The sequence below is a fragment of the Mytilus galloprovincialis genome, chromosome 7, assembly GCF_965363235.1.
Source record: "Mytilus galloprovincialis chromosome 7, xbMytGall1.hap1.1, whole genome shotgun sequence".
In the NCBI taxonomy this organism is placed as follows: domain Eukaryota; kingdom Metazoa; phylum Mollusca; class Bivalvia; order Mytilida; family Mytilidae; genus Mytilus; species Mytilus galloprovincialis.
This window is the reverse complement of record NC_134844.1, coordinates 85,358,415-85,382,042: the sequence shown is the minus strand read 5'-3', so window position 1 is coordinate 85,382,042 and position 23,628 is coordinate 85,358,415. Positions and strand designations below refer to the sequence as shown.

General features: G+C 33.4%; 1 protein-coding gene across 1 annotated transcript in view; it reads left to right on the top strand.

Annotated features, from left to right (window-relative positions):
* Nucleotides 1–23,628, top strand: part of LOC143083887 (uncharacterized) — a 46,541-nt gene that overhangs the window by 5,054 nt on the left and 17,859 nt on the right. The window contains exons 2-5 of the mRNA XM_076260264.1: nucleotides 1,099–1,174; nucleotides 6,272–6,514; nucleotides 8,356–8,829; nucleotides 19,599–19,705. Coding sequence (XP_076116379.1) covers nucleotides 1,099–1,174; nucleotides 6,272–6,514; nucleotides 8,356–8,829; nucleotides 19,599–19,705 — 900 coding nt within the window. The remainder of the gene's footprint in view (nucleotides 1–1,098; nucleotides 1,175–6,271; nucleotides 6,515–8,355; nucleotides 8,830–19,598; nucleotides 19,706–23,628) is intronic.

Genomic DNA, 23,628 nt, shown 5'->3' with positions numbered 1-23,628 from the left:
GACAGTTCTTGTCCATTCCTTTTTGATGCGTTTTGTTATTTGATTTTGCCATGTGATTATGGACTTTCCGAATTGATTTTACTTTTTACTACAAGACATTAAACATGAATTAGAATTGGCAGGTAGAAAGATGATACATGTATGATTCATTATACACCTTTTTGTGAAGTTATACTTATTTAAAAAAAAATTTAGAAAGCTGTGAAAATTGAAAAAATTGTTGGAATAGATAGGAATTTTGAATTGGTGGTCTGATAAACATGGAATCACAAAAATAAGAAAACAGCCAAAACCCAGAATTTGTGCTTTTATTGCAATTAAACAATGGGAGAAATAAAAACAAATATAGTAACACATACTTTAAGAAATTATGCATTTTCTCCATTATGACTATGATTGATAGCACTACTGTTTTTGAACTTGGCATTAGCTGCTCCTGAAATAAATTAAAAAAAAAATATATATATAAATTATCTGAAAAAGGTCAGAACATTACAAAAATTTAGTAAAATTTTGTTTGTCCCTTTTTTTGGTTATTCAGATTTATGGCCCCAATCACCATAACACAACCATGTATGTGGTCTTTTAGTGAGGTACCTGCCTCAAGGGGCAGGAAGTGTGGGTTGTCTCACCTGCTTGGTCGAACCAACAACTTTAAAATATGTATGCCTTGCTTCTCCATAAAGACTGGTTGTAAGAATAATGTGTCTGACATGTGTATTTCTTCATCTTGTAAGCATTACCAAACATTATGTGCAAACTATAGTCAAATTTGAAATTGTTCTTACAATCTTTATTTTCAGTGGCAAAAATGGGCCTTTAAGATAAATGTATGATAAAAAAAAAGATGTGGTATTGATTGCCAATGAGACAACTCTTCACAAGAGAAATTATAAACGATAGGTCATATTACAGCCTTCAATGAAGCTATTTGACAAATTTTCACATGAGGCATGATAGTTTATTACAGATTGATGATCCCAATCGCCAAACTACACATAATTTAAAAACGATAGGTCACTCTACGTCCTTCAATGAAGCTATTTGACACGTTTTCACATGAGGCATGTTAGTTTATTACATGTTTTTCTTTTGTAGACTGCCATGTCAAAGACATCCCCAGAAGTTACTCCTGACGCCCAATCACCAGATCCTGCAGCACCAGTAGTTGAAAGTAATCATCTAATGTTAATTATTCAGATACTGGGTGAAATAATAATTACTTGTTATACGACCGCAAAATTTGAAAAATTTGTCGTCGTATATTGCTATCACGTTGGCGTCGTCTGCGTCGTCGTCGTCGTCCGAATACTTTTAGTTTTCGCACTCTAACTTTAGTAAAACTGAATAGAAATCTATGAAATTTTAACACAAGGTTTATGACCACAAAAGGAAGGTTGGGATTGATTTTGGGAGTTTTGGTCCCAACATTTTAGGAATTAGGGGCCAAAAAGGGCCCAAATAAGCATTTTCTTGGTTTTCGCACTATAACTTTAGTTTAAGTTAATAGAAATCTATGAAATTTTGACACAAAGTTTATGACCACAAAAGAAAGGTTGGGATTGATTTTGGGAGTTTTGGTTCCAACAGTTTAGGAATTAGGGGCCAAAAAAGGGCCCAAATAAGCATTATTCTTGGTTTTCGCACAATAACTTTAGTTTAAGTAAATAGAAATCAATGAAATTTAAACACAATGTTTATGACCACAAAAGGAAGGTTGGTATTGATTTTGGGAGTTGAGGTCCCAACAGTTTAGGAATTAGGGGCCAAAAAGGGACCCAAATAAGCATTTTTCTTGGTTTTCGCACCATAACTTTAGTATAAGTAAATAGAAATGTATGAAATTTAAATACAAGGTTTATGACCATAAAAGGAAGGTTGGTATTGATTTTGGGAGTTTTGGTCCCAACAGTTTAGGAATAAAGGGCCCAAAGGGTCCAAAATTAAACTTTGTTTGATTTCATCAAAAATTGAATAATTGGGGTTCTTTGATATGCCGAATCTAACTGTGTATGTAGATTCTTAATTTTTGGTCCCGTTTTCAAATTGGTCTACATTAAGGTCCAAAGGGTCCAAAATTAAACTTAGTTTGATTTTAACAAAAATTGAATCCTTGGGGTTCTTTGATATGCTGAATCTAAAAATGTACTTAGATTTTTTATTATTGGCCAAGTTTTCAAGTTGGTCCAAATCGGGGTCCAAAATTAAACTTTGTTTGATTTCATCAAAAATTGAATAATTGGGGTTCTTTGATATGCCAAATCTAACTGTGTATGTAGATTCTTAATTGTTGGTCCCGTTTTAAAATTGGTCGACATTAAAGTCCAAAGGGTCCAAAATTAAACTAAGTTTGATTTTAACAAAAATTGAATTCTTGGGCCTCTTTGATATGCTGAATCTAAACATGTACTTAGATTTTTGATTATGGGCCCAGTTTTCAAGTTGGTCCAAATCAGGATCCAAAATTATTATATTAAGTATTATGCAATAGCAAGAAATTTTCAATTGCACAGTATTCAGCAATAGCAAGAAATCTTCAATTGCACAGTATTGTGCAATAGCAAGAAATCTTCAATTGCACAGTATTGTGCAATAGCAAATATTTTCAATTGCACAGTATTGCACAATAGCAAGAAATATCTAATTGCACAATATTGTGCAATAGCAAGAAATTCCAATTGGATTTCAATTGGAGTTATCTTTCTTTGTCCAGAATAGTAGTTGAATCAACTTAAATCATTGTTTTATACAATATACAATGTATATTCACTTTTACTACCAACTGATAGATTAAAACAATCTTTACCATTCAGTAATAACAAGCACTTTTTTTACATTTTAATATTTTATGATGTATTTAAATGAGTAGTTATTGTTGCAAACTTCATTAGAAATTTAAATTGAGATCAGTTTTGAAATAAGGGAAAGGGGGATGTGAAAGAAAAAATTGGGGGGTCAATTTTTTTCATTTCAGATTTCATAAATAAAAAGAAAATTTCTTCAAACATTTTTTTGAGAGGATTAATATTCAACAGCATAGTGAATTGCTCAAAGGCAAAATTTTTTGTTTAAGTTCATTAGACCACATTCATTCTGTGTCAGAAACCTATGCTGTGTCAACTATTTAATCACAATCCAAATTTAGAGCTGAATCCAGCTTGAATGTTGTGTCCATACTTGCCCCAACCGTTCAGGGTTCAACCTCTGCGGTCGTATAATGCTGCGCCCTGCGAAGCAACTGGTTTCTAATATATGGAAACCTTGATGTCTGCTTACAATGGCGGTACTATCATTCCTACTGGTTCATCACACAAGGCAATCATCTAATGTTAATTGTTATATATAATGGCTGGAATGATGTATAGTTTCTTATTTCTAATATATGGAAACTGGAATGATTATAGTTACTTATTTCTAATAAAAATTAATAGGAAAAGTAAAGTAGGCTATTGATGAAGATTGATTGATTACAGATCATATTAACCTTAAAATAAACATCTTTCATTCTCATCCGATTTATTCTTTCCTCAACCTGTTGATTACACATCACATTAAACTTAAATTCATTCTCACCCGATTTATATAGCATTCTTAACCTGTTCAGTTGACAACCAAATCCAGCCATCGGCTCAACTGGATTTTACAGAATAAGTAGTTTTTGGCATATTAATACATTGACCTATAGACGGATAGACACATTGACCAGTTGACCTATAGAAGGATAGACACATTGACCAGTTAACCTATAGACGGATAGACACATTGACCAGTTGACCTATAGAAGGATAGACACAATGACCAGTTGACCTATTAACAAATCGACATATTAATCAGTTGGCAGATCAACATATCAAAATTGAGGAATCAAAAGAAAATCAAATTCAAATATTGACGCATAGACATAACGACACAATGACAAGTTAACACATTGTTATTTTGACATATTAATACATTGACAATTCTAAAGCTTTTTACACATTGACACATTGAGAGATCTACACAGTGACATATCGACAAATTGACACATCAACACAAAAGCAGACTCATACATTGATACATTGCCATGTTGACACACTGACACATCATATAAAAAACAAGATGTGGTATGATTGCCAATGAGACAACTCTTCATAAGAGACCAAATGACACAGAAATTAACAACTATAGGTCACTGTACAGCCTTCAACAATGATCAAAGCCCATACCGCAAAGTCATCTATAAAAGGCCAAGAAGTGACAAATGTAATTCAATTCACACGAGAAAACTAACAGCCTAAATTATGTAAAAAAAAATGAACGAAAAACAAATATGTAACACATCAACAAACGACAACCACTAAATTACAGGATCCTGGCTTGGGACAGGCACATACATACAGAATATGGTGGGGTTAAATATGTAAACGGGATCCCAAACCTCCCCCTAACCTGGGACAGTTGTGTTACGGTACAACATAAGAAAGAACTATAAAAATCAGTTGTAAAAGGCAACACATTAACAGATTTTTACATCAACACATTGACATATCAACACACTGACAGATAGACACATAAACAGGCTCATACATCAACACATTGACATATCAACACATTAACAGATTTATACATCAACACATTGACATATCGACACACTGACAGATCAACAAATAAACAGACTCATACATCAACACATTAACATATCAACACATTAACAGATGGATTTCATCAACACATAGACATATCGGCAAACTAACATATCAACACATTGACATATTGAAACACTGACACATCAACACATTAACAGACTTATAAGTCATAACACTGACAGATCAACACATTAACAGTCTCATATATCAAAACATAGACATATTGACACTCAGACAGATTTAACTTATTGACATATTGAAACACTGACAGATTAACATATTAACCGACTCCTACATCAACACATTAACATATTGACACACTGACAAATCAACACATTAACAGACTCAAACATCAACAAGTTGACATATCAACACACTGACAGATCAACACAATAACAGATTCAACACATGACGTATCGACACACAAACAGATCAACACATAAACAGACTCAACCATTCACACATTGACATATAGACATATTTACAGACTCAAACATCAACACATTGACACATCAACACACTGACAAGTCAACATTTACACTCATACATTGACACACTGATAGATTCACATATTACCAGACTCATAGTGAGTCTCATACATAAACACATTGAAATATTGACACATTGAAAGATCTATACATTAACAGACTCAAAACTCAATGCATTGATATATCGACACAATGACAAATCAACATTTACACTAATACATCGACACACTGATAGATCCACATATTAGCAGACTCATACATAAACACATTGAAATATTGACACATTGACAGATTCATACATACACAGACTCAAAACTCAATGCATTGATATATCGACACAATGACAAATCAACATTTACACTAATACATCGACACACTGATAGATCCACATATTACCAGACTCATACATAAACACATTGATATATTTACACATTGACAGATCTATACATTAACAGACTCAAAACTCAATGCATTGATATATCGACACACTGACACATCAACATTTACACTCGTACATCAACACACTGATATATCCACATATTACCAGACTCATACATAAACACATTGATATATTGACACTCTGACAGATCAACACAATAATACTTGTACATAATGGCACACTAACATCAACATATTACCAGACTTGTACATTAACACATTGACATATCAACACACTGATAGATCAACACATTAACAGATTCAAACATCAACACATTAACACACTGACATATCAACACATTAACAAATATATACATCAACACATTTATAGACTGATAAATCAACAAATTGACATATCTACATTCTGACAGATCAAAACATCAACATACTCATTGTTTTAATGACAGAGAGAGCGCTGGCAGCAAACTTCTAATTAAGGTTATTTAAAGACCACTGTGACTTTATAGGAAATTTGTCACAAGTCATTGCTGTATATAACACATCTCCGGCATCATAAGAAACATATCTATCCTTGTCTAATAGTATTATTTAAGATAAATTTGTTGAAAACAAATATTTTTCGAGATGAAGAAAATTTATCTTTAACATTGTCCAGTGTCAGAGACAAAAAGTGGAGAAATTATCTTTGAGTGTGTGTATGCATACATTTTTTTCACAAACATGATGAAATTTAAACTTTCAAACTTAATTTTTTTTCAGATCCCATCAGAAAAGGGCAACAGTCTGCCATGTTAAATCGTTTATTAGGGAAGGGAAGCTATGAATCATTTGATATGAGATGCATGGTAACCGGCCAGTTTTCCGTTGGGAAGTCTACTCTTGTGAAGCTGTTAGCTGGAGATGTCATACCAGATGGGCGACATCCAACTGACGGCATTTCTCTCATTGAAGGTCGCTGTGGCCTCGATCTTGAGACGAAAGATTGGATTCTTGTTGATCCAGGTGAGAAAATACACAAGTAGAAACATCTTACCACATGTTGTTGTGTGGACCTCACTATCAGCAGACATGCTATAGCTCTGATTTTAATCACATCACATTGTAGCCATATGTTTTGTGACTTCTATTCAGGCACCAAATTAATTCCATCTTACATCTCATATGTGTATTTAAATCGTAACATTAATATTATACAGTCGATTCCACTTAATTGCAAACCGCTTAATAGCATAGTTCGGTTAATTGCATACTGTTCTCCTGCACAAAACCATTTCCCATTCATCTAATGTTAAATTGTACGGTTATATGCATAGCCCACAAGTGGCATTTCGGTTAATTGCATAGAAAATAATCGCCAGCTAGAAATGCTTAGTTAAAACTGACGAGATTTTTGACCGGAAACAGCAATTTGGTAAGTGTATTTTTCTTGAATGCATCATAATTTTTGATATTATTTCACATTTACTTCTGTGTTATTTAAATAAAGTTTTAAAACAGTTTCTTTCGTGTTTATATGATTATAAAAAAGGCCTCGATGTGTACACATGTAAAGTTTCCCATATTCTATTTGAAGCCTCGAGGTCATAAAAATGTCAATCAGCTGATTGTTGTAAAAACACAACGATTCTATGATCTTCTATCTAAAAGGTGTTAGTTATTGATTTCATTTCAAACATTGTTCATAGATTACATTTTGGGTGTATTTTTAAAACAATAACGCCTGCTAATTATCGATCATTATCCAATGTGCAATCTCGTAATTTGGCATGGGGTGATCTACAATTATGTTAAATATTACAGGGCATTTATATATGTTTGAAGAATTTCATACGTCCATCTTTCATTTTTAATATTTTTTGAAAAGAATATTAACTTGAAATTATTATATTTTCTCACTTTCAACACTCGTGTCCAGCGAATAACCCATGCAGGGCCCTATTACCTGTTAACTGCTTTGCATATACGAAACTAACGAGGTTAAAGTAACAGTGTTACATCACTGTGCAATCTGTAAATACTGCATATTAAAGGCAGTTCATTACACATTTATTGTATCAAATGATTATAAACTGTGTAGCATTGTTCAAAAGTTTGTTTTAATCAAAGCATAACAATATAATTTGTACATCCAGGTCATAGAAACAAATCTATTTTTAGAAACAAATTTAATTTTCGTATCTCAGGTAAAGGAAAAGTCGGTACATAAATAAACTAAAACTAAATGTGTTTATACACTTTATTGAAAGAATAAACAATGAAATAAAATGCATGACACTACACAAATAACTTTTATTAGAATAAATATTCATTCAATATGTTGTAAGTGGATTAAGGACGTTCATCTTTCTTCAGGATTTCCTTTACTGATCTGCACTATCGATGTTATTTGACTCCGTTTTTTGGCATTTCGGATATAAGCATACTCCGCTTTATTGCATAATTTCGTCTGACAAATAGGCTATACAAATAACAAGAATGTACTGTACTTATTATGAGGATGTTAAGGTTTTTATATTTTGAAATTGAATTTAAATGTTTCAATAATGCAATAAATTTAAATGTTTCAATTATGCAATAAATTTTGATGTTTCAATTATGCAATAAATTTAAATGTTTCAATTATGCAATAAATGAATTTTTTTTTTCTATAATCAATAATGTCTTCAATCAATCAGCTAGAATATGACTCTCTTTATAATATGTTAATAGCATTATCTGAATGTTACACCTGATAAGATATGATTTTTATCTCAATTTTGATTTTTCTTTTAATCTTCACTTAGTTTTGACAGCCTGCAGCTGTTTGGGATTTGAATTGCCTGATGTATTAAATTTAATTTCAGAAGCTTATAATGCTCTGGATGTTGTGTACAATAAGGTGTTGATGACTTCTATGGAAGAAGAGGAAAGTGAACCAACAGAAAAGTTAGACCAGGCTTCAGGTACAAGCCCAACTGCCAGCATTTCCTCTTTGCCCCTAGAAGAGTCTAAAGCAGCACTGTCTCTACCACTTCGGAAATCCTCCAATGTGCCTCCAACGGTGGTACAGATGGAAATGAAAACAAGAACCAGAATGACAAAAGAAGAGATAAGACGGAAAATGGAAAAAGTCCTCAAAAGTGGGAAGTATAAGATGAAAGTTGGCCGTCTTATCTTCTGGGATTTCGGTGGACAATATGTTTACTTAACAACACATCAGACCTTCATGACGTTCCGGGCATTGTTTCTTGTAGTATTTGATGGGAGCAAAGATTTACATGAACAGGTCCCTGATGTGATGTGTTTTCCAGGGCAGCACATGACACCAACTCCAGCAGGTAATACAAATACATGATATTTACAAATCTAGTATATTTATGTAACAGCAAGGCAATTATTAAAAGATATAGAAATTTGTCCTTTTAAAAATATCTTAACAAACCTAAACATTTACGTAGTTTCTTAACTTGTCACTTATAGTTTGTCCCAAACCACTATATCACCAGGGCTTTCCCTTGAAATTGAAGTAGAAGGCTAAATGAAAATTATAGGCAGCTGTACATTTTTAACATGCGTTCGGCAAAGCCAGACGCCCACCAAGCTGTAAGCTTGGTGCCTTACGGCAGGGGGTCTGGGGGCTGCTTAAGGCCCCCACAAGCTCTGGCATAAATAGAGCAAAATCCTGCATTCTCGCATAACTATTTTAAAGCTGAATCAAGTTCTTTTTCGTCTGTAAAGTGTTTCAGGTCATATATAGAAGGTCGTCAAATTCCTGACTGGAAAAAGTATCTTTGATTCAATGAGGACCAGCAACCTTAGATTTCTTGCATGGCGAATCGATTGTTCAGCATCATGGTAGATCAACAGTTACTATGATACATGAGGAAGTCATTTATCTAGCTAGCACTTCCAAGGACCCTTAATCTGCTCAGAAGGAGTATTCAGGTTTTAAGAATTATTTTGTATACCTGATGAAGTAGATACCCGCATGATTTTACATGCTATTCATGTAGACAAAGAGTTCTGTGTGAAAGGCATTAAGGGTAGGATAATAATAAAGTCACGAGATACAGATGTTCTGATCTTATGCGTTCATTACTTCCCCTCTATGCAGCATACGCGTGATCTATGGTTTCAAACAGGCACTTTAACTTGCACACAAGATTTGCACCGCTATATACATTTTTGTACCTGTCCAGGAAATATGTAAAAGTTTCGGGTTTGCCATCTATAACATTCTACCAGCCGCACATGTTTTAAGATGATGCGATACAACGTCATCACTGTTGAGGATCGGTAAGCGCACTGTTTTTTAAGTCTTGAAGGACCCAGATAATTTTTCCGATTTGTCAAACCTTTCTTATTGTGACATCGATGAATCTATAGATGCAGCTCGAGATCTTGTTACGTTGAATGATCTAAAGTCAAAACTCAAAATAGATAATTGTGACCTAACAAATTGAGCGTAACATTGGCTAAAATTGTCTGTTCTATAGTCGGGTTGTTGTCTCTTTGGTACATTACCCATTTCAGTTCTCAATTTTACAATCTAAAATTTCTCCCTTGTCAAACTGTGAATCTACTTTTAAACAATACTTAATAAGAGCTTCACTCCAGACATAAATTTGATGTCATCCCATATAGAAAAACTATCCTGCATTCTCCTTTTTAGTTCGGATGGGAAAAGACGAATGACTTGTTCCTTTCTATCTCGAAGGTCAGATGTCGTATGAACTTCTGCAAGATTTAGTTTGCATTTGCTTCGAACAAAATCTACCTTGTCAGGCAAATGACATTTGTCAAAATGTAGATACTCGTCTGGTTGCAGTTAGAAATATTGAAGACGACGAAGATGTAGATGTATAAGATTTCATTTTTCTGTTTGTACAATATGAACCATTGTTAACTATCGAATGAAAATTAAGCAGTCCATAATCCTTTCTAAACAATAAATATAACATCTACTCAATTTTGAAATTGTGGGAAATATAGTAATAATCTATCTAGTGGGGAAAGATATGTAAAAAAAACATCAACAAAAAGCCCTGCCTTATGGTCTCTGACCTTGACGTGGTTGGTGGGCTTAAACTACAGGAGACCATAGAACGTAGTAGGTAATACCAGCTTCAATCATACATTCTATTTGCATTTATTCTTTATTTTCGTGTTTTTGCAATGCTGTTGTCAGCTTGTCTTCATTTTATAAATTTTTAATGTCCCTTTGGTTTCTCACGCCTTTTTTGTTTACAATTGTTTGTAAAATACATCTGTGCTGTACATAACCCTCTCCCTTATTATATTTTTGGAATACTTGTAACCATTATGGCCAATTGTTACTCATTTAGTCATCTGTATATGTAGGATGGGTTGTATTACCTGTTTCTAATAGACGTTTTGTTTTTATACGCCCGTCAAAATTTTGACGGGACGTATTATGGTATACAAATGTCCGGTGTCCGTCCGTCTGTCTGTCCGTCTGTCTGTCCGGCGTAAACGGACAGACGGACGGACAGACAGACGGTTTACAAAAAGTATACAGATATTAAGATTAATATAACTAAAAAGTGTTTAAAGTTTTAAGCCATAATCAAGAATCATTTTTGAGATATGGTGCGACATGTGAAAAAAACACACCCCTGTTTTAGTAACAAAGTGCCGTAACTCAAAAAGTTTTAATCTTATTTTCACCAAAAAGTATACCGATCATTTGACCATCATAAGAAACAACTATATCTTAAGTTTCATGAAATTTGGATAAGTCGTTCTCAAGTTACGGTGCGACATGTTTACACCGGACAGACAGACGGACAGATTATGGCTTAAAACTTTAAACACTTTTTAGTTATATTAATCTTAATATCTGTATACTTTTTGGTGATGATTCAAAATTTTATTTTTGAGTTATTGAGTATTTTGTAAAAAAAGGGTGAGGGTTTTTTTACATGTGCACCATATCTCATAAACGATATATGATTATTGCTTAAAACTTTACACATGTCTTTGTTTAATTAATCTATAGATCTGTATACTTTTTGGTGATGATTCAAAATTTCATTTTTGAGTTATTGAGTATTTTGTAAAAAAGGGGGAGGGTTTTTTTTTTACATGTTGTGCCGTATCTCAAAAACAATTTATGATTATTGCTTAAAACTTTACACACTTCTTTGTTATATTAATCTAAAGATCTGTATACTTTTTGGTGATGATTCAAAACTTTATTTTGGAGTTATTGAGTATTTTGTTAAACAGGGGAGGTTTTTTTTTTCATGTAGCGCCATATCTCAAAAATAATTTATGATTATTGCTTAAAACTTTACACACTTTTTTGTTATATTAATCTAAAGATCTGTATACTCTTTGGTTTTGATTCAAAATCTTATTTTAGTGATATTTAGTTTTTCGAAGAAAAAAAACAGGGTTGGGGGTTTCACATGTCCCGCTGTGTCTCAAAAACAATATATGGTTATTGCTTAAAACTTTCTCAGAAACTATTTATGATTATTGCATAAAACTTCCACACAAGACGTAGGGCGTATCATGCGCTCATGGCGCAGCTGTTTATTATAACTTTAACCCCCCTTTTTCTCTGTTTGCATTAATTTTTACTTCTGTAAAGCAAAGCTAAACACATAGCTTTATATTCAACCAATTTTGACGTTAATGTTACATAAATTTCGAATCAAATCATTTATATATATACTCTTTCACAACCAATAACAGAAATTTGATATTTACCTATAAATTGACGAACACCTTACTACCAAAAGACGTGAAAAACACATTTTGTTTTCAACAAATTATTAAAGTTTAGATCTAAAAAAACATCTTTAGATCTCAGTTGTAATGAATTGAATACAACAATTTTAAATTTAGAAATTGAAATAGGTCAAAATCACTGTTATTTAACAGCTGTTTGAAAATTTCAAATTTGCACCCTATATGCAAAAAAGTCAATCTAAAGTCATTTTTGGCGATAAAAATATTAAATAAGTTCTAAATGTAGATACAAAAGATACTTTTCTATAAATAAGTGATTTAATTTGCTCCAAATGCAAATATGTAGGAGAAACAAGCTATCAAAATGTGACTGTGCATTTTTCTGAAATATTTGCTTTGACCTTTGACCCTGATTTAAAAAAAAACGTGACCATGGCAAACAACGACGACAACGGTATTTCGATGAAGTTTGTACTTCTCTATCCAATGATAGAAAATAAAGCCGTGTGTTATTCCGTTAAGGCAAATCGATCAAATTTGTTGATTGGGCACCCTACTATATGGTATGTTGTAGTCCATCAACATTTCCTTCAAAAATTAAAATTACTCTAATACGTTCTCATTTTAATCACGTTTTGATTAAAAGAATAAAGCTCCATTTTGAAATATATGATTTTTATACGACTGCAAAAATTGAAAATTTTTAATCGTATATTGGTATCACGTTGGCGTCGTCATCATCGTCATCGTCTGTCGTTGTCGTCTGTCGTTGTCATCGTCCGAAGACATTAGGTTTTCGCACTCTAACTTTAGTAAAAATTAATAGAAATCTATGAAATTTAAACACAAGGTTTATGACCATAAAAGGAAGTTTAGGATTGATTTTGGTTGTTTTGGTCCCAACAGTTAAGAAATTAGTGGCTAAAAAGGGCCCAAATATGCATTTTTCTTGGTTTTCGCACAATAACTTTAGAATAAGTAAACAGAAATCTATGAAATTTTAACATAAGGTCTATGACCATTAAAGGAAGGTTGGGATTGATTTTGGGAGTTTTGGTCCCAACGAATTAGGTGCCAAAAGGGTTCAAAATTAAACTTTGTTTGATTTCATCAAAAATTTAACTATTGGGTTTCTTTAATTGATATACTGAATCTAACCGATTCTTAATTTTTGGTCCCGTTTTCAAAATGGTCTACATTAAGGTCCAAAGGGTTCAAAATTAAACTTAGTTTGATTTTAACAAAAATTGAATTCTTGGGGTTCTTTGATATGCTGAATCTAAACATGTACTTAGTTTTTTTATTATGGGCCCAGTTTTCAAGTTGGTCCAAATCGGAGTCCAAAATTAAATTTTGTTTGATTTCAACAAAAATTCAATATATGGGGTTCTTCAATATGCTGAATCTAACCATATATTTAGAATTTTAATATTTAGGACCGGTTATCAAATTGGTCCACATTGAGGTCTAAAGGGTCCAAAATTGAACTTTATTTGATTTCATCAAAAATTGAATTCTTGGGGTTCTTTGATATGATGAATCTAACCATGTATTTAGATTTTGGATATTGGAATACTACAAAGGGAAGGTAATAATTGTCTTTGGGAGTTAAAGGATTAATATTCAACAGCATAGTGAATTGCTCAAAACCAAAAAATATATTTTAAGTTCATTAGACCACATTCATACTGTGTCAGAAACCTATGCTGTGTCAACTATTTAATCACAATCCAAATTCAAAGTTTGAATGTTGTGTCCATACTAGCCCCAACCGTTCAGGGTTCACCTCTGCGGTCGTATAAGCTGTGCCCTGTGGAGCATCTGGTTAATATTATCTTTCTAGAGCATGGATTTTTCTAGCATTCCACAGGGTCCGGTATTCGGACCCATTCCCAACGGCAAAAACCCTACATTTTTCCCAATTTTGGCAGCAAAATTCCCAAATGATCACAAAATTCATTTTAATCTTTATTATTCATGACAGAGATGATTATTTTATTCAACCGCTAGCTTTATGTAAAAAAATCGCCAACAAGTAATGTGTAAATCCAAGTTGAAACATATTGAATGAAAACAACATTGACAAACAATGGCTGCCATAAATAAATAAACAGGAAGTGTGGGAATAAACTAAAACCAGGTCAAATCCGAAAACGGACAAGTATATAAATCCGGGTTTGTCAATCAAATACAGTAAATAAAAAATGAAAAGAACTAAACATGTGACAGCTATCATAGCAACACTAAAATTGAAAACTAAAAGATATATAAAAAAGAAAATAGAAACAGGATATATTTTTTACAGAACTTAAAATATTTTATTTCACAAATTTTCATGTCAAAATCAAAAAAATGTAACAATCCTTTAAGAAGTTGGAACTCATTATTTTGATACTCAAATAAACTAAAATGCCATGTTGTTATATTTAAAAAACAAAGAAGGTGTAGTCCTTACTTTATTTTCACCAACAAAAAATAATTTTATGAACTAATCACACTAAAACTAACATCTGGTATATTGGTTGTTTTTCCCAATTTCATTGAAAACCACGTTAAAAAATTCCCTAAACTGGCCAGGGTCCTTTTTCCCAAAATACCCAGATAAACCCCTGTAGAGTTATGGAACTTTGTTCACTACAAACTTGTATGGCCCGGCAACGAAGTTGTCGGTGCCATATAGTTTTACCCTTGTCCGTCTTTCGGAAATTCCGTAATTCCAAAATTCCAAAATTCCACAACAAACCATTATACAGGTTTTTTTTTCTAAACGGCTTCAGATATAGGTCTGATTTTTGTATGTCAGTTAACCATGATGAGTTTCAGATCAAGTTTAAGTTTCGATCTGCTCCAATAATTTTTGATGAAATTACGGGCTTTGGAGATTCGTAATTCCAAAATTCAGTTATTCCGTCATTCCGCAACAAACCACATTATAAGGCGTTTTTTTTAAACATCATCAGATATTGGGCTGATTTTTGATATGTGAGTTAACCATGATGAGTTACATATCAAGTTTAAGTTTCGTTCTGCTCCGCTAATTTTTGCCGAAATTACGAGCTTTGGACTTTGATAAATTATTGAAAATCACAGTTATATTTTTGGTATGTGAATTAACCATGATGATTTACAGATCAAGTTAAAGTTCCGTTCCGCTGTGCTAATATTTGGCTGTAATTACGGGCTTTGGACTTTGATAAATTTTTGAAAATCACAGTTATACAGACTATTTTTCTAAACTCTTTCAGATATTGGGATGATTTTTGGCATGTGAGTTAACCAAGATGAGTTACCGATCAAGTTTAAGTTTCATTCTGCTCCGCTAATTTTTGCCAAAATTAAGGGTTTACAACTTTGAAAATTGTTGAAAATCACAGTTATACAAACTTTTTTTCTATACACCTTCAGATTTTGAGCTAATTTTTTATATGTGAGACTACCATCATGTTTGTGTCCACATGTGTTATTGAAATTGCTGATTTTTCAACTTTTTGAGACGGGGCCATTCGTGTCGCTTTGACACATCTAGTTTTTTTCTTCAATTGTACAAATACTCAAACATTTTCGCTGAACTAGAGTTGATAAAAGAAAACTCCATTTCATTGTCATCATTTTGAGAATGACCAACGTAGATACAAATAACTTGTTTAAGAGAGGGATAAATCCTACTTTGGAAAGAATCTCTCTGATTCAGACAAAAAATTCTCTGAAACTGGCATGCTAGATTTCTTGATTGGCAACTGTTTTGTTACATTTTGATGACGTGTTTTCATCAAACTATCAACATTCGCATTGTAAACAACTGTTTCCTTCTTCTTGCAGACTTGTTCCTTTATCATGTTTATTCCTTTATTCTGATTTTATACAGGGACTTCTTAAGAAGATAGAAAAGAAGTTAGCAACATCCTTCAATTTTACTTTCTGCTTTATAGATGATATCCTCTCACTAAATAATTTTAAAAACTGTTGACTATGTTGAACGCTTCTATCCCATGGAAAAAGAAATCAAGGATGCAACAGATACAGTTAAATCTGATTCATATCTGACTTACATCTAGAAATTGAAAATTAGAGTCAGTTAAAAACACAACGTTATGACAAAAGAGATGATTTCAGCTTTGAAATAGTGAACTTTCTATTTCTATGTAGCAACATTTCTGCAGTCCTGCTTACGTAGTTATATATCCCCATTGGATATTCCAGGGCTTGTATTTCCTATCATAATTTCCTTGATAGCGAGTTGCTGCTCACAAGGAAGCTATTAACTCAAAAGTTCCAAATGGTGAAGTTAAAATCATTCCTTTGTACATTTTACGGACGCCATTACGAGTTAGTTGACCGTTATCGAATATCTGTATCACAGACGATAAGGGATATGTTCCTTATGTTGAAGCTACAATTCCGTTCGCTTTTCATGAATGTGACCTACCGAAATAGACTTATTACCGGGTTATTACTAACATGAGCATCATGATGGATGCGTCATGTGGATCAGGATCTGCTTACCCTCTTCGAGAGTCTGGCATCACCTCCCGTTTTTGGTGGGGTTCCTGCTGCTTAGTCTTTGTAATTCTATGTTGTATTTTGTGTACTATTGTTTGTCTTTTTTTTTAGCTCACCTGGCATCACTTGGCGTCCGTCGTCCGTCAGCGTCTGCGTAAACTTTTTACATTTTGAACTTCTTCTAGAGAACCACTGAATGTAATGAAACCAAACATGGCATGAATGTTCCTTATGAGGTGTTGACCAAGTGTTGTTACTTTGTGGCCAATCCATTGTCCAAGATGGCCTCCAGCGAGGGACTTAGTTTAACATAGGACCCCATGGGAAATGCATACAAATGACTTCTTTTAGAAAACCACTGAATGAAATGAAACCAAACATAGTATGAATGTTCCTTCTGAGGTGCTGACCAAGTGTGTTACTTTGTAGCAGATCCATCATCAAAGATGGCTGCCAGCAGGGGACTTAGTTTAACATAGGACCCAATGGGAAATGTATACAAATGACTTCTTTTAGAAAACCACTGAATGGAATGAAACCAAGCATAGTATGAATGTTCCTTATGAGGTGCTGACCAAGTGTTGTTACTTTGTAGCAGATCCATCATCCAAGATGGCTGCCAGCAGGGGACTTAGTTAAACATAGGACCCTATGGGAAATGCATACAAATGACTTCTTTTAGAGAACCACGGAATGGAATGAAACCAAACATAGCATGAATGTTCTTATGAGGTGCTGACCAAGTGTTGTTACTTTGTAGCCGATCCATCATCCAAGATAGCCGCCAGTGGGGGACTTAATTTAACATAGGACTCAATGGGAAATACATATAAATAAACTCATCATAAATACCAGAACTAAATTTAGTATATACGCCAGACACGCGTTTCGTCTACAAAAGACTCATCAGTGCCGCTCGAATCCAAAAAAGTTAAAAGGCCAAATAAAGAACGAAGTTGAAGAGCATTGGGGACCTAAATTCCTAAAAGTTTTGCCAAATACAGCTAAGCTAATATATGCCTGATGTAGAAAAGCCTTAGTATTTCAAAAAATTCAAAAATTTGTAAACAGTAAATTTATAGATATAACCATATCAATTACAATTCATGTCAGCACAAAAAGTGCTGACTACTGGGCTTGTGATACCCTCGGGGAAATAAATCTCCACCAGCAGTGGCATTGACTCAGTGGTTGTAAATAAACTCATCATAGATACCAGGACTAAAATGTTTTCTTTTAGAGAACCACTGAATGGAATGAAAATAAACATAGCATGAATGTTCCTTATGAGATGCTCACCAAGTGTTGTTACTTTGTCGCCGATCCAACATCCAAGATACAAAAGTCTTCTTCTAGAGAATCACTGAATTGAATGAAACCAAACATAGCATGAATGCTCCTTTCCTAATCAGGTGCTGGTCAAGTGTTGTTATTTTGTAGCCGAATTTTATCTTTTTAGCTCACCTGGCCCAAAGGTCATAGGAGAAGATTTTTGTAAAAGCTAACGACGGACGACAACGACGACGGACGACACATGGCGTCCGTCGTTAGCTTTTACAAAAATCTTCTCCTATGAAACTACTGGGCCAAATTTAACCAAACTTGGCCACAATCATCATTGGGGTATCTAGTTTTAAAAATGTGTCCGGTGACCTGGTTAATCAACCAAGATGGCCACCAGGGCTAAAAATAGAACATAGGGGTAAAATGCGGTTTTTGGCTTTTAACTCAAAAACCAAAGCATTTACAGCAAATCTGACATAGGTTAAATTGTTCATCAGGTCAAGATCTATTTGGCCGTAAATTTTCAGATGATTCGGACAACCTGTTTTTGGGTTGCTGCCCCTGAATTGGTAATTTTATAGAAATTTTACTGTTTTCGATTATTATCTTGAATATTATTATAGATAGAGATAAACTGTACACAGCAAAAATGTTCAGCAAAGTAAGATTTACAAATAAGTCAACATGACCGAAATGGTCAGTTGACCCTTTTAGGAGTGATTGCCCTTTATAGTCAATTTTAACCATTTTTCTTAAATCTTAGTAATCTTTTACAAAAATCTTCTTCTCTGAAACTACTGGGCCAAATTAATCCAAACTTGTCCACAATCATCATTGGGGTATCTAGTTTGAAAAATGTGTCCGATGATCGGGCCATTTAACCAAGATGGCCGCCACAGCTAAAAATAGAACATAGGGGTAAAATGCAGTTTTGGCTTATAAATCAAAAACCAAAGCATTTAGAACAAATCTGAAGAGGGTAAAATTGTTTATTAGGTCAAGATCTATCTGGCCGTAAATTTTCAGATGAATCGGACAACCCGTTGTTGGGTTGCTGCCTCTAAATTGGTAATTTTAAGGAAATTTTGCTGTTTTTGGTTATTATCTTGAATACTATTATAGATAGAGATAAACTGTAAAAAGCAATAATGTTCACAAAGTAAGATTTACAAATAAGTCAACATGACTGAAATGATCAATTGACCCCCTAAGGAGTTAATGTCCTTTATAGTCAATTTTTAACAATTTTCATTGGGCCAAGTTCATTATAGATAGAGATAATTGTAAGCAGCAAGAATGTTCAGTAAAGTAAGATGTACAAACACATCACCATCACCAAAACACAATTTTGTCATGAATCCATCTGTTTCTTTTGTTTAATATTCACATATACCAAGGTGAGCGACACATGCTCTTTAGAGCCTCTAGTTTTATATGATTTCAAAAACCCAAGTAGAGTCAGGTGAGCGATACAGGCTCTTGAGAGCCTCTAGTTTATTTAGCCATGACATTGTCATTTTATTTTTGATTAATGAGTTTAACTGTCCCTCTGGTATCTTTTGCCCCTCTTTAAACTTCTTTTATTACAGATTTTATTTTTTTTCAGTATTCTTGCAATATTGGGTAAATTCCATCCTGACCTACTGCAAGGTTGTATATGCAGGCATTCCGAAGATCTTGTTTGTCGCCACTCACAAGGACAAAGTACCAAGGGTGAGTGATCTAATATCAGCTATACGGTAGTAAGTTATTGCCATTTGAAACACTTGAAAAAGTGTATAAACTGTTAGAGCTTGTGTGCTTACATAATGATATTATTCATTTGTCTTAAACCATTTTGTATGAAACTACACGATTGAAAGAACAAATTCCCTTTTGACTTTGGGTAATACACAAAAGATGAGATTACAAGGCCTTTAAACAGAGTAGAAGATAATTATGAAAAACCACTAATAGATAAAGATATTCCATATTCAATTTGATACATCTCATTTCCATGGATATTATTGGCCCTGCCACTCTCAATCATGGTCTAATGACTTAAATAAAGGCAACAGTAGTATACCGCTGTTCAAAACTCATAAATCCATGGACAAAAAACAAAATCGGGATAACAAACTAAAACCGAGGGAAACGCATTAAATATAAGAGGAGAACAACGACATAACACTAAAATGTAACACATATAGACAAAATCCCACGAGAATAACAAATATAACATATATATATAACATCAAAACCAAATACATGAATTTGGGATAGACAAGTACCGTGACACGTCTTATCGCAATGTGAATTTACACTCAAAAATAAGAGAAAACAAACGACACAACGTTATAATGTAATACACACAGAAACGAACTATAATATAACAATGACCATATTCCTGACTTGGTACAGGGCATTTTTAAAGGAAAAAATGGTGGGTTGAACCTGGTTTTGTGGCATGCCAAACCTCGCACTTTTATGGCCATGTGAAATATAACATCAAAATGACATCACAGGACTACAATATAAATAAATTGGAGAACACAATTGACAAAGAATCACACGAACAACAGTCAACAAAAGGCAACAAGTTCAAAATTTTAATACGCCAGAAGTGTATTTTGTCCACACAAGACCTATGTGTGACGCACAGATACAAAAGTTTGAAAGCCGAAACGAGTACAAAGTTGAACAGCATCGAGGACCAAAAGATCAAAAAGGTTGTGCCAAAAACGGCAAGGGTTTTCCGTTAAGTTACCAGAAAATCCCTATAATTTAGAGTAATTTATACTTTTGCAAACAGTAAATTTAATAAAATGAATATTCAAAAGATGTACATGATAAAGCTGAAGTATTAACTAATTACAGGAAACAACTGAAATACATTTACATAACCAGACATTTGAAACACAAAAGTAGACACATCCAAATACGTTTAAACCTCTACGCCAAGTGACGTCCTATTTGAAACTGAAAAATGACGAAAAAATGACGTCATTAGAATTAGTAAAACAGAGCATCAAAAAATGAAAAATGACGAAAAAATGACGTCATTAGAATTAGGATTAATTTAAGATTATATATTTGAACTAAATACTGATATTGCATTTAATAACAAAGCACATTTTAATTCTTATTAATATAAAACTGAGGTAGCAATTAACTATATTATAAAACTATGTCAGGTTTGTTATGAATCTAACTTCAAACGTAAAATATCGTACTGATTACTTTGAACGAAATCAAATCTGATAAATGAAGGCGGTGATTAATTTTCTTTACCATAACACAGAAATATAATAGAAAAGACGTCAACACATTTGACAAAATCCGATGAGAATTACAAATATAACATTAAACATTTAAACTAAATACATGAATTTGGGATGTATAAGTACCGTACCACGTCTTATAGTAATGCGAGTTCACACTCGGCAAAACAGTCACAATCGGGAATAAGTCACGTTTGGTAATTAAAAGATTAGACGACATTATGACAAAACACAATCTACCATGTGGTAAAAATGTCCTTAGCTAGTTTGGTCAACGAAACATCGTATGGATCCACCAAATCGTGATGGTGTCCATAAAATTTACGGAGTGTCAATTTTAATCTGTCCTCCTCATAACTTTGTTGGAGCAGTTTCTGCGTAAGGAGCACACTCCTGTATATGAAGTCCGTATAGTGTGAACAAGCACGTGAATAACGTATCAATTGTGATATGTAAACACCATACGAAGGGGCAGAGGGTATGTTACTGCTGAGAAATGGGAAATTGATAATTGGGAAGTTGAAATCGTCCCGTTTATCATAGATTTTCGTGTGAAGTCGTCCATCTACGTCAATATTGAGGAAAAGATCAAGGTATGAAGCAGTCCTTCTAGTATCAGTGGTATCCTTAATTTCAAGTTCACTTGGATATATGAGATGTAAGTATTGGCTGAAATATGGGTTATTCAATGATAGAACATCATCAATATATCGGAAAGTAAAATTAAAGAATTTCGCAAGGTGCTTTTTCTTTTTGTCTTTTAGAAGGTTCTGAATGAATTCTGCTTCATACGAGTACAAAAACAAATCAGCCAGCAGGGGTGCACAATTAGTACCCATTGGAATACCGACTGTCTGTTGAAATATAAATCCTCCAAACTCAACAAATATATTGTCGATCAAAAAGTCCAGCATTTTGATAATATCATCTTCTGTATATTTTCTGGGAGATTCAGTGTGATTTTTCACAAAATATGAATTATTGTAACCCAAAACAAGAAATTTGTATCTACGATTTCCATTTTTATAGAAAAAGCTCTGTTTTATGAGATGGTGTAGTCGATCTTTCAACTGAGCATGGGGAATAGTAGTATATAGCGTAGAAAAATCAAAAGTTTTTATGTTGCTGCAAAATTGCAAAGATTGTGATTGAAGGTTAAGCAGTAGATCTTTCGAATTTTTGAGAATCCACATCTGGTTAACACCACTGGTAGAATATATCTCCTCACAATATTTTTGAAGCCCATCTTTAACTGTCGAAAGAATAGTGGTCAGTACTTTAGAAAGATGTTTGGTTGAACATTTTGAAGACCCAGCTATGTATCGTTCTTTATATGGAGTTTTGTGTAATTTGGGTATCCAGTATAATGAAGGCAAGTTTTCTTCGTTTTCTTTGATGTTGATACCAAAAGAAAGAAGGACAGATTTATGATTTTGTAAAATTTCGTCCTTGGTAAATGATGTTAAAGAATATGTAGGATTACCAGTAGTTTTATCAATTCCAAGCTCTGTAGTGAGACATTGCAAATAATGTTTTTTACATATGAAGACAATATTATTGGAGGCTTTATCTGCTGGAACAACGACATATTTGTCATGCAAAGAGGATAAAGCATCCACAACCTCCAGATTCTTGAAAGGGTTAGAAACTTTAGTACTCATATTACATCGTAGTTTTTGTATGCGCCTCTGAATGCATGATCGAATAGCTTTGATCCATTCAGACAAAGTATCCAGTTCTGGTTCGTCTGGTTCGCGCTTTACCCATTTTCTTGCATAGTCCTCAACTGCATCCATCAGTAACTTGAAATTCTTTTTCCAGTTGATGGGCTGGGGGATTCTATATTTTGGTCCCTTGGCTAACAACTCTCTTAGTTATTCATTGGTTGTTCATTAAAACAATTGCTCAGTTGAAATATTCAAGTTTGTTTTTTAAGTCAGTTTCATTTTAACAAATGACATGTGTTGTCAATAAGAAACTCTGCACTTCTCGACAAACTCCCATGTCTGGATATTTTTTAATTTTAAGTTGCACTTATAAAAAAATGAACTTATTTCAAAATAAAGTATGAATCGTTTGAATGCATTCGTTGTCCAGATTTGGCTATATATCCTTTTTGATTTCACCAACTCTTTAACATATGTATTACGTTTTGACTTTCAAATATATTTGCCTCTAACATCTTTGAAAAGACATGTATTGTTCTTTAAAAGTATGAGATCTTGGTTGAAAGTATAAAATTGACCTGTAAGAGTAGCTGTATGTAATTTGAAAATTTGAGATAAATCTGATTATATTGTAGTTGGAATATGCCGCCATTGAAGATGCATATACATCATGGAATGCGATACAGGATCTTAACTGTGTATTTACCGG